Source organism: Brienomyrus brachyistius, chromosome 9 (assembly GCF_023856365.1).
Source record: "Brienomyrus brachyistius isolate T26 chromosome 9, BBRACH_0.4, whole genome shotgun sequence".
NCBI classification, from domain to species: Eukaryota; Metazoa; Chordata; class Actinopteri; order Osteoglossiformes; family Mormyridae; genus Brienomyrus; species Brienomyrus brachyistius.
The window spans coordinates 18,757,028-18,768,764 of NC_064541.1; the positions used below are offsets into that span (position 1 = coordinate 18,757,028).

General features: G+C 42.0%; 1 protein-coding gene across 3 annotated transcripts; it reads left to right on the plus strand.

Moving 5' to 3' along the window:
* Window positions 1–878: 878 nt before the first annotated feature.
* On the plus strand, window positions 879–11,659 carry ica1 (islet cell autoantigen 1). Of its 3 annotated transcripts, none has more exons than XM_049027108.1 (14): window positions 879–1,024; window positions 2,992–3,039; window positions 3,146–3,317; window positions 3,691–3,763; window positions 4,010–4,133; window positions 4,774–4,972; window positions 5,394–5,519; window positions 5,644–5,742; window positions 7,117–7,229; window positions 7,516–7,565; window positions 7,774–7,848; window positions 8,951–9,217; window positions 9,803–9,886; window positions 10,134–11,659. In XM_049027108.1, the coding sequence occupies exons 2-14, from the start codon at window positions 3,023–3,025 to the stop codon at window positions 10,253–10,255; spliced, it is 1,521 nt and encodes a 506-aa protein (XP_048883065.1). In that variant the 5' UTR covers window positions 879–1,024; window positions 2,992–3,022; the 3' UTR covers window positions 10,256–11,659. The 3 variants fall into 3 exon arrangements, with proteins under 3 accessions (XP_048883065.1, XP_048883067.1, XP_048883066.1); XM_049027110.1 differs by having other exon boundaries at window positions 3,010–3,039; XM_049027109.1 differs by lacking the exon at window positions 879–1,024 and adding an exon at window positions 1,046–1,262.
* The last annotated feature ends 78 nt before the right edge of the window (window positions 11,660–11,737 follow it).

An 11,737-nucleotide genomic window follows, 5' to 3' on the forward strand; every position in this document is an offset into this window, starting at 1 on the left:
AAAGAAACAAAACATAATGGTTACAGCATTGACCATGTTCCTAACCTGCGAGTCAGCAAAATAGCCCTGCTGTGCTCAAACCACGTGTCTCACAACTCAGTGTGTAAGGAAGTGCTGTCAGGGATGTGGGTGTGCCTGACATGGAAGGGCATAATATCAATTTGTGTGTGTGTGTGTCAGGGACGGATTACGGACCGGGCCAGCGGGGCCGATGCCCAGGGGCCCTTGGGGTGCAGGGGGCCTGTGGGGCCCCTAGCCCAAAACAATTTGCAACGCTTATCAACAATGTATTTTCGTTTGTCTATTTTAGAGGGCCTACATTCTTTGATCCTCTGCCTACAAGGGCCCCTGACCCTATAGGGAGGGCGTTTGGCTGCCAAGGGCCCTTGAATTGTGGTGGTTGTGCTGGTGGTGGTGGGGGGGGCCTCGCGAACGTTTTGCCCAGGGGCCCACACAACCCATAATCCCTCCCTGGTGTGTGTGTGTGTACAGTATGTGAGTGTATCCTGCATTGGACTGCTTCAGGGTGTTCTCCTGCCACTTGCCCTCTACTGCCTGGGAAAAGCTCCAGAGTTCTCACACCCTTGTTCTGGATAAGCCCCGCCCCCCGCGTTTCCCCGTTACATGTTGTTTGAGTTGTGGATGCGATGTGTGTGCAGTCCTTGAAAATACTGTAATTAATGAGTACTTCTTTTTTCAACTGGTGTCGTATAAATACGCGCTCCTTCAGCTGTCTTTCAAATTTTCCATCAGTTACCTTAAGCAGTATAAATCTATAGCAGTAGTTTGCTGAGCATAAGGGTGTACTTGCTGTGTTTGCTTACCCCAGGTGCACCATGCACCCACCCCATGCACGCGCTCGGCACGCATGACGTCAGCTTATTCCAGCGACATTGCTGTAACGTTACTGTACTCCGACAGCCGGCGTTACCGAATGTAGCCGACCAAAGGCAAATCTAATGATGATGGCCGAACGCTGATCGGAAACAATAATTTCATATTAAAGTGGCGTGAACGTCATCGGGTGAGTAGCCGTGAGCTCTTTAACAGCCCGCAGCGATCGGTGTGTATGCAGTGAGGAGAGCAGGTCCTGTTTATTTTGGTGCGGCTGAATGGGCAAACGTGGCCGCTGCGGATTGCGTAAATGAAAGCTACGGAGAATATCTAGGAAAATATGCCGCACGATCGTTAATTGCGGGAGAAGAAACGGCCGGAGGGGTCTGCTGGTCGGGGTAGTGGGATGACAGCAGGCCTGTATATATGTATGTGTTTTCTTTTTTTCTGATTTTTTTTGCGTGCACACGCCCTCTTTCTGCAGCCTCATTGCCGTTCGCGAGACGTCCGGTGTTCTTCAAGTCATTATATCAATTGGGAAGTATTTATTTTACGTTATCGAATCGTTTAACGTGTTATTTAATGTTGCAGTGTTATAAAATGTATATTTTAGAATATGGGGTCTGCTAGATGCCACGATTAAGTTTCAGTTGCCCTGAATTACAAACAATATATATCATGGCTTTACTTTCGCCTGTAAAAGACTTGGCCTAGACGGTCTTTTTTTCCAAGGTTACGTTGGGAACATTAAACATGTTAAATCAGTCCTGTAGTTTACCGACAGATAAAGTCGGTCATTATTAGGAGCTCAGCTGTACACCACTCTTTTAAAGATGCTAATTGTAAACAATACAATGATTAATCAGCAGGATGAAAAACTAGCATCATGTTTAAATACTAGGAAGATAGTATTTAGTGGACTATAGTAAATAACATATAGACTGTAGGCTATTGGACAGGCTCACATATGTTCTGGACTTATTAAGCTTAAGGTCTATGGCCTTGAAGACACAGCTTACTATATTTTCATGGAGATTGAATTAGAAATTGAGCTGAATTAACTGAAATAATTGCTAAAGTCTTTTACAATATATGATTCTGTAGTAGACCTACAGTGTTTCATAGGTAGGCGTATAATGAGCAAAGCGGTATTTGTTTGGAGAAGGCGTGGTGATCATACACGGAAATGTCGTTTTACTGGGATGGGATGGTGTTGCTAACTACAAAATACGTGGTACGGAAAGTAAGATGTGTGTTAAGATAAATATTTTCAATATTTAACGTACCACCGACAAGCAAGCTGTTAGAATGCTTTGGAGGATATAACTAATATGTTAGTATAATTAACCATGTCGTATTAATTAGACTGGTAGCTGTGGAACAATACTTCTAAAGGTTTGTATTCAGAGAAAATGATTGCTTGTACTGTTAGATTAAGGAAATTCATTTGACTTAATTGGCAGTGATACTCTGTACAATCACACACATTCAGGTACTGTCTTTTATAATGATTTACGGTGGAGAAATTGAATAAAAATGATAATTTGAGATAGATCCGTAATAACTATCCAGTACAGTATGTAATGTACGTGTCACTAAAGTGGGATTATTAGTATTTTTGCCCCTCTCTCTGTGTCAATGTAGGCAAAGGTATCAGGCTTTATGTTATAGTACTGAAACTCCCGAAAGGCTATTTGAATGCGCGATTCCTGCGAAATTCCGTCCCCAGTAGATGGTGTCACAGTAACGGGGCTGATGTGGCTTTCCAGCACTCAGCCTTGTCGTCGGGGTTTCTGCCTAGGTAGGCAGTTGACCTTGCAAGTGTTATCTGCACATTTATATCTACTGCAAACGGGGGGCGAGACCAAAAGCGCACGAGAAAAGCCTTTTGGGAATGACGTCACGTGTTGTTCATTCGCGCCCTTCGCGGACTGCTGCAGATTCTCATAAAATGTTGCTTTATGAATAATTTACTTAATGTTTGTTAATTTTGTATTGAATGATTTCAAAGTAATTTCGTTATTTATGCAAGTTCGGTTAAATTGGATACATTAAATCAGATTTTCATTTCATTGTGACAAGCGTTCGAATGTGTCCCCACTCCGAAAATATTTGGCAGGTGGATTGATCTTGCACTATTTTTTTTTTATTTGACAGAATCATTTCATCTTCCAGATCTTGTGAAAACATGGAGGGATGGAATTAGTGAGTGTACCGCATTGCACTGAAAACACCTTCATTCAGATACACGGCAGAAGTTGCACCAGTGGCTATTGGCTATGACAGTGTCCACTTTCTGGTGTGTTTGCAGCGGACATTCCCGCGAGTACTATGACCGCTTCGTCCAAAGCCAGGACTCCTCGGTTGTGAACAAGTTTCAGCAGAAGTACTGGAAGACCAAGCAGACGCTCATCAAAGTGACGGGAAAGAAGGAAGATGAGCACGTCGTGGCCTCAGACGCTGATCTCGATGCAAAACTCGAGGTGAGCACCTTCCGCCTGCTGCGTGCCCCTAATGATCGACATCCCCACACAGATATAATTACCTGTGTGTGTTTGTGTGTGTGTGTAAGTATACACTACTGCAAAAAAAACACTTTAAAGCAAAGGTTCTTAAAACAGTTTAGAAGTTGCCCGATGTTTTCATGATCGTCACAAAGTAGTATGTGTGTTCGTTATTACAAACCATCTTAGCTATCTCAGATTTTTAATAGGCTTTAGGGCAGTCCGATCTTAATTACAAGTTGTCCGTAAGTGGGACGTTCGTAACCTAGGGACTTACTGTATTTCATTAGGGTTAGGGTTAGCTACGTCTCAGGTTTTACATCTGAGGGACGCTTCGATGTTTCCGGATCAGGTGTTCCACTCGATCCAGAGAACATGCATGGAGCTTCTCAAGGTCATTGAGCAATACCAGAGGAGGATCTGCTGTGAGTATGATATCCCTCATTCATCCACAGAAGGGGGCGTCACAAATAAATATTATTAAGAAATCCGTAAAGCTCATTAGGATGTTTTCCCTCTTCTTAAGAAGAGTCTTAATGACCTGAACCTGGAGCCCCCTCCGATGCACTGTTGACTCCAAGTTCACATTAAAACCCTCGACCTGTTCTGCTTCTTCATTTTCCTTTTCTTGTTCACAACTGACCGTTTTTTCCCTGTCGCACCATCTCCAGTTTTGTCCCAGGAGGAAAATGAGCTGGGGCGCTTTCTCCGATCTCAGGGGTCCCAGGATCGAACCCGAGCAGGGAAGATCATGCAGGCCACGGGGAAAGCCCTTTGCTTTTCATCTCAGCAAAGGTAGAACCCCGACGTACTCATGTGGATCCACTACGGAGGATCAGAGCTCATCATGTAGCTTCCCGAGTCTTTCGCTTCCGTCGTGAGACGTTACACCATGTATCACTTGCCGTTGGACTTTACTTTGAGATTTGAGACAACAAATTTGAACTGTTGTTTAATGCTCTGAAGTAAAGCAAGTTCCTGGACAGGCACACTGACATGCATGTTTGCGATCGTCCTCAGGCCTTAAGCACACAGTACTGCCCAGAAGTACCGAGCTATGTAAATATACAATCATGAATATTTTAAAAGTGTATGAATAACACATGATCTTCTGATTGGAACCACCTGTTAAATATGGTTACATAGTGTTTTATATACAATTTTTCTGTAGGTTTTTATAGCTTTACTACCAGAAATTAAGCTTGGTAATTGTTAATAGGTCTGTATTCATGATTAGGGTTTCATTTTAAATGTAATGTGTACGTTTATTTGCAAGGACTGAAGAATTGTACTGGGATTTTTGTATGCCAGTTATATCCATATGTTCAGTAGATTTATCTCAAGGATGCCCTGCCAAGGCTACCTCTGAGTCTGGATCCAGTTTAAGTGTAATTTCACATGGAAAGCCATTGTTTCTAACCACCACATTCCCTAGGTTGTCCCTGCGTAGCCCACTGTGCCGACTCTACCAGGAGGTGGAGACCTTCCGGTACCGAGCCATATCGGACACCTGGCTCACGGTGAACCGGATGGAACAGTCCAGGACCGAGTATCGCGGAGCCCTGCTCTGGATGAAGGATGTGTCCCAGGAGCTGGACCCCGACACGTACAAACAGATGGAGAAGTTCCGCAAGGTCTGGTATTAACGGGCTCTCGTCCATCCATCCTTGTGTTAATCTAAAAGACCTTATTTAAAGCAGAAACCCAAACGCTATCACTGAGACTGTCATTGGTTGACTACAGAGTATAAATTTTAAAACTAGGTCACCAAATCTTTAATAAATTAATTATAGCTCATTGGGCCGTTAAGGGGGGGAAGATGTGTGTCCTCCACAAAGTAAATAAATTTTAGACCAAACGTTTGTGAGAAAATTTTGCCACTAGGTGGCGCTAGATCCTAGGAGATGAGCATAATATCGGAGCGTTGTGCAATGTAAAAGAGAACAGTGCTGTTTCACTTACATTAATCAGTTCTTGGGGTATAGAATGTTTAGAGAAAAGTAACCAGTGATAGATCTATATGTGTATGTGTATTATATGTACATTTTCGGTTAGGTCCAGGCACAAGTACGGCTCACGAAAACAGGCTTTGACAAACTAAAGAATGATGTCTGCCAGAAAGTGGACTTACTGGGCGCAAGTCGGTGTAATCTTCTCTCCCATGTCCTGACCACTTACCAGGTACAGTATGCACAGCGGTGGCAGCTTGGATTAACCTTTCCTGATGTCCCGTGATTGCCCATTACACTGAGTTCTATGTGTGAAGCGATTTATCCTACACATTGTACCTGTCTCCTGACTGTAGACGACCCTCCTGCATTTCTGGGAGAAGACTTCCCACACTATGGCGGCTATTCACGAGAGCTTCAAAGGCTACCAGCCGTACGAGTTCACAACTCTCAAGGTAAAGCGGTTCTGAAATTCACATGGCCGGCCATCAGATTTAAAATTTTATTGTCAGATATGATCTGAGGAACACAGTGAAGTTCTTATACTACAGTTGCCGAGCAGGGGACAGTGGAACAAACAAGTACAGGACACCAGCAGTGCACGAAGGAACAAGACAATATAAGAAGTTACTATAAACATGCAATAAGTAGGTGATGCATCAGGGAGGGTGTGCAAATAGCCACCGAGCTGGTACAGTAATCATAGCAAGACACAATATGTCAAAGTATGAGGAATTATATCTGTGTTACATAATTTTTGTCTCTTCCTGCAATACTGTTTGTCACAGTAGTGCGATCAAAGGCTCTGAGTTTGGCAACTGACTGTTGTCATTGTCCATTGTGAATTTGCACCTGATTTCTCATTGGACCCAGTTAGGACTATTTGATTTCGAACATTAATGAAGAAATTGGTTCTTCGTGCTGAAGGATGTGCTTGATGATCCATTTCTCTGTTTGGAACTTTTATTTATGGAAAGTCTGTCTCTTTTCCCTCTGCCTTAGTCCTTCAGTTTTTATTGACCTGAAATTTCCATTGATAACGCTGTGTGTTTTGTATTATTCTCTTATTACCATGGTTACCCTTTCCAAATCCGTTGGCGGGGTTTTTGGGGTACCCCAAGGCTCTGTTGTGGGCCCACTCCTCTCTTCTCCTTGCTCGCTCTTCAGATCACCCCCAAGCTCTGTATAATCATGGTTGACCATGTCTAAAGATCCCCACTGATACTCAGAATTCTTCCTAGACTGTCAGCTTGACATCTTTATACATTCATTAAAGCCATAAACTAATTAGGCCTCAGACAAACTTTAGCTACAATGAGCAGGAACGACCAGTTTAAACTTCCGGCCTATCTTGTTTATTTGTGACTTATTCTAACCGGTCTTGTCTGATTATATTCCGAGAATTTGTCTGTCTCTAGTAATTTTTAACTCATTTTCTGAATTTGGCTCTTTGACCATGGAAAATCAGACGCATGTGTTATTACTTACTAGTGCAACTCTTACCTAACTTTATACCAAATCAGCATGTGGCCAAATTATTGTGTACTTGTAATATAACTGCTCTTCTACACTACATGAGCTGCATGACGTACTTCGTTGTACTTCAGTAATACTACTGCATTATTACTGACAATGTAATGTACTAATGTAGCCAGTTTCTTTACAGAGATAAGACAGTTATTTTGGTTAACTCTCCTCATTAGACTTGACCGCTTTGAATTCCTAGTCTCTGGGTTAGAATGCAAGACAGATGGACACAGGAGTGGAGGGACCGAATGGCATGTATGTACAATTCATAAAATGCCAGGCAATCTGCTGGTGTTTCTCAGACGTTACAGGACCCCATGAACAAACTCATGGATCAGGAAGCAAGGAGAAAGGGAAAGAAGAAAACGAAGGGAAAGCCGGAAGAGGAGGAAAAGCCATCGGATCTGAAAGAGGAGTGAGTTCAAACATTTGTGTGTTTACCCCCGTAATAACATTAGTAATTTACTTTTCAAACCCACCTGCTGAAACACATATTAAAAGTACAGTTTTGCCGCATAAACACAGATTTCACATGTATATAACGTATAATTGAATATATGCTATCGCTGTGTGTTTATACCAAACATACTGAGATTAGAAGCTTAGTTTTTATTAGGCTTTTTACAACCAATGTAACCCATAAATTCTCGCCATTAAGAACTAATATGCACCCATCTAATACTCTGTGTTTTTTCCCACAGACTTGCTTCGATAGATGATGAAAATCACAACAAGGGGTCAGATCAAGCTGGTACCGTAACTCATGCTACACTTGCTGTTATATCGTGGCTATATTTTATATGGCTGTTTTACTGTAAATATGTCTTTTTTAATCCTCAGCGAAGTTCTCGGGGATGTACTTCAGCAGCATGGGGGCGCCATCTTCTTGGTTTTCATTGCTTTAGTTTTCAAAGAGCATGTGTGTGTAAAATGCTTTTTCTTTCTTTTCATTAATCCAGGTGAAGTTGGTGCTGAGGACAGTTTGGAGCAGAATTTCTTCGAAGACGTAAACGCAAGTCAGAAGCAAAGAGCAGGTGACAACGGTCTCTGTGCTGAATTTCTGTACTGGGCGCCTCTGTGCTTTGATTGTGTATCTTAAATCGGAGCTGGATGAATAACAGGAAAGACGTGTAGAGCAAAGTACCACATCAGACGCTGCTAAGCGGCGTTTGCCTTCAGTGCGACTGATTCTGCTAATGCTGTTATGAGTTAGCGCTTCCTGTTTTCACGTCTTATACGGCGTGTAAAGACATTTACGGATCATGTCAATGTGTGGCATTGCGTCAGCCCCCCTGCCCATAAATGCACCATCTGTCTTCCGAACAGCGGCGTGTTTTACGTTACTGTTGCATTGTTAAGTTTGAATCACTGCTTTTCAGGCCGGTGTGGCTGCACCATGGCAACCAGATTAAATTAAGCCGCCCCCTTTTTTTGATGTCTTATTGTTTTCATTAATTGCTGCCTAATTAAAGAGTGTGGTCGATTGTCATTCGGGGCCGCAATCGTGAGGATAATTCAGACATGTGTTACAGGAATTGAGCTAATCGTGTCGAATCTTTCAAAGGCATGAAGACATTTGCACTTGTCTCTGAAGATTTACTGGATATTTCATTCAAGTAAATGCAACCTTCAGTCTGGGAAACGCGGCTGTTAAAAGTCTAGCTTATAGAAATACAAATGTGTAAATATATTCACTCGATGCATAATAATGAGTATTTGATTCACTACAAGTGTCATCTCTGTTTTGGAAAAAAATCCAGGCATCATATCCGGTCGAATGCAGTTTGCTGGTTTACTATTAAGTACTGTTAAGTAAATCCAGTTATTGTCTAGTTATTTCCAGTACATGATTATGTACAATGCGCTGATTTTCAGCTCCGTACTCCATAGTTATTTGCCAAGTATGACTAGAGCTACATGAGACGGCTTCTTCACACACCCCATCTTGCTCTCCTTTTTTAAATATAGAGTCAGTGCTTTTCAGTGCTTTATATACAAATCAGAGCGAAGCTTGGGGTCCAAGTACGGGGTCATTCATCTGGCATTCCTGGAGCTCTTCGGGGGGGTTAAGGCAGACATAAACATTGCTCAGCAACCTCGGCTGGTCTGACTCTCACACCACGTTGTCTTCTCTAGGGACAAAAGACCTGCTATCAGACTACCTGGAGGCAGAGGGTGGCCAAAGGGACGAGATGGCGCTCCTGAACGAGATCCTTAACAGCTCCACACTGGATGAAGGCGACTTCTCTAAGGAGTGGCGGGAGGTGTTCGGGGAGGAGGAACCCACAGGCACCAGCAGTATGACAGGGATGGCAGGGGCTCCACCTGAGGAGGAGTCATCCTGCTTCCTCCCCTCCCAACTGCTGGACCAGAACATGAACAACCTCCAGTCCTCATTCGCTGGTGCGTTTCTTCATACCTTCATACCTTAACTTCATATTTCATTCAATGATTTTCTGTTATTATCATCATTTTTTTGTTACTTATTTATGGAATTTGACTTGTAACCACTGTGAACCGTAGCAGCTGACTGTTCTGTGAACATTCATTTTTAAGGTGGGTGGCATAAGGGGGGCCATAATTTATACAGAAGGGCCAAGCTTATCATTAGCCAATGATATGTTTTGAATCGGTGAGCGACAGGGGAGGGGGCTCTCCAGGAGCCAATCAGATTTCAGCTCGTGATGACTTTTCTCAGCCCCTATCAGAAAACCTTCTGCGACTGCTGGTTTAAGCCTGGCTCTCAATTATATTTGATTGAGCTGTTTCCTAAATATTTGCCTTATTTGGACATTACTTCACAGCCGTTAGTAGTTTGTAGAAGAAATACGTTTTGGAAAATGCACAGATAAGTTTAATTTACTTAGCTGCACTGTACCTGGCTTCGCATTGGGATATATGTATCTTGTTTTTTCCCTTTTCAGTTTAACGCTTTTAAAATACGCGACTGCCACTTCAGAGGTGTCTAAATATTAGCTTGAATTACAGACTGGTCCCGGAATGTTCCACAATCTACCAGAGCATCGACTGAGCAGTCAGCTGAGGGCAGTCAGAATCCCAGCAAGCCGACAGGTATTGTGGGTAACCCTTCCAAACAGATCGCAGTAACAAGATCATATTAATTACAGTTGCTCTCATAGCAGTTCCGCATGTAATGGGTGTAATGGCAAGTGGTCATATTTCATAATATCTAGCGTGACAGCAATGCCTGTTGGACAACGCTGTTATGCGCTTGCCGTCAAATCCATAAATTAGTTGAATCGAGTTTGTCCGAGATCACCACTTATTGGACTTTTTCCCTCTGTTCGGAATTCCACAGGAACCTTGGAGACCTCTAAAGATCTCTCTACATGGTTCAGCCTTTTTGCCGACCTGGACCCTCTCGCCAACCCGGATGCGGTCGGGAAAACTGACAAAGAGCACGAGCTTCTGAATGCATGAGCTGCGTGGCTCTTTTGCGTTTAATGCTGCAGTATAATGGATTCAGACGCGTTTGTACACAATTTCGATAACAAATCCCATACATGCATACATGTCGTTATTACTGCCAGAGGAAGATGAATAGAGTTGGATAGACAAAGGATGTTTGTAAGCTTCCCTAGTATAATATTGCCTTTAATCATATGAAACTCATGAACATTGTACTCTTTTACAAATCTGTGCCATTTACTAACTTTCAGTTTATATGAATTTGAAACATCACTGTAAAGGGTGTCGGTCACCTGTCAAATATGTCAGATTCCAGAGATGTTTCTTCCAGTTGGAGGCGTTCCTCTTCTACAAACATCCAGCATCCTTCTGCTATATATCCTTCCAGTGTAGCATAATTATTTCTGTAATATGCTGATGTCCATGTGAATCCATCCATTGTGAATCCCACACACCAGAACATGCAGACTCCACACAGACCCCCAACCCTGCAGCAGCGAGGCACGTGTCACCTTACATTTTTAATGTTAGATGCATTTGAAGAACCTCCAGTGCAGCACACAACATACAGCACACAACGTACAGCACACAACATACAGCACACAACAATTTTAATGATACAAGGTCATAATTGTTTTAGTGACTGACTTTTTTTTTCCTGGTTAGTATGAGCCAGTTACACTATAATTTCACTTTAAATGGGACAGATTGTGATGGACCATCATACACGGCCACTGGGGGGGAAGATCAGTGAAATAAATGTAGAACATGCTATTTGCCTTATTCTGAATAGCTAATAATGTTAAAGAAACAAAACATTTTTAGGTCTAATACAATTCTACATATATATATATATATATATATATATATAATTATATTAAAATTATATATATAACTTTAAACAGGGATGCCAACTTTGGTCGGCTGGCTGGCATGAGATTTACTATTTGAGACGAGTCTGCACACACACACACACACACACACATACACCCGCATTTACACATAAGTTGTATTACTTTGTAAATAGTTTTTAAGGTTTGCCAACTGCCCCAACACTTTCGATGTAGCTAATTTTAAACATGCATGCGTGAGTCTAAAAGCATGTCACAGCACATGAGAGTTGGCATCCCTGCTTAAATGGTTTTAGCTTATCGTACAATAAATATACAAAAGCTTTTTAATCCTTCATTTATGAATTGTGTTCTTTGTAATCTAGCCACAAGTGTTGCGTTTTTACCAATATAAAAATGTTATTCTGTACTGGCCTTTTCTCCTGTCTGTACTTAACAGGTTACCAATATTATTTTTGGTCATAACAAATGCAACTATTATCAATAAAGCGTTACTTGAATTTTTGCTTTTGTTCCACTATTTCTGTCTCATTACAATTGAATGTGCCGCTTCAGAGAAATCAATAAAATCTTCAAAATATTCAAGAATTTAAATTTTTTTTATTTTTTTTACATCTCATTGCTATAGTTATTTGACCACAAC

Bases quoted from the DNA above. Each gene is read 5' to 3' on its own strand.
- ica1 (XM_049027108.1), top strand. The intron at 5,743-7,116 runs GTAAAGCGGTTC...GGTGTTTCTCAG, and splicing joins ACGAGTTCACAACTCTCAAG to ACGTTACAGGACCCCATGAA. The intron at 7,849-8,950 runs GTGACAACGGTC...TGTCTTCTCTAG, and splicing joins AAGTCAGAAGCAAAGAGCAG to GGACAAAAGACCTGCTATCA.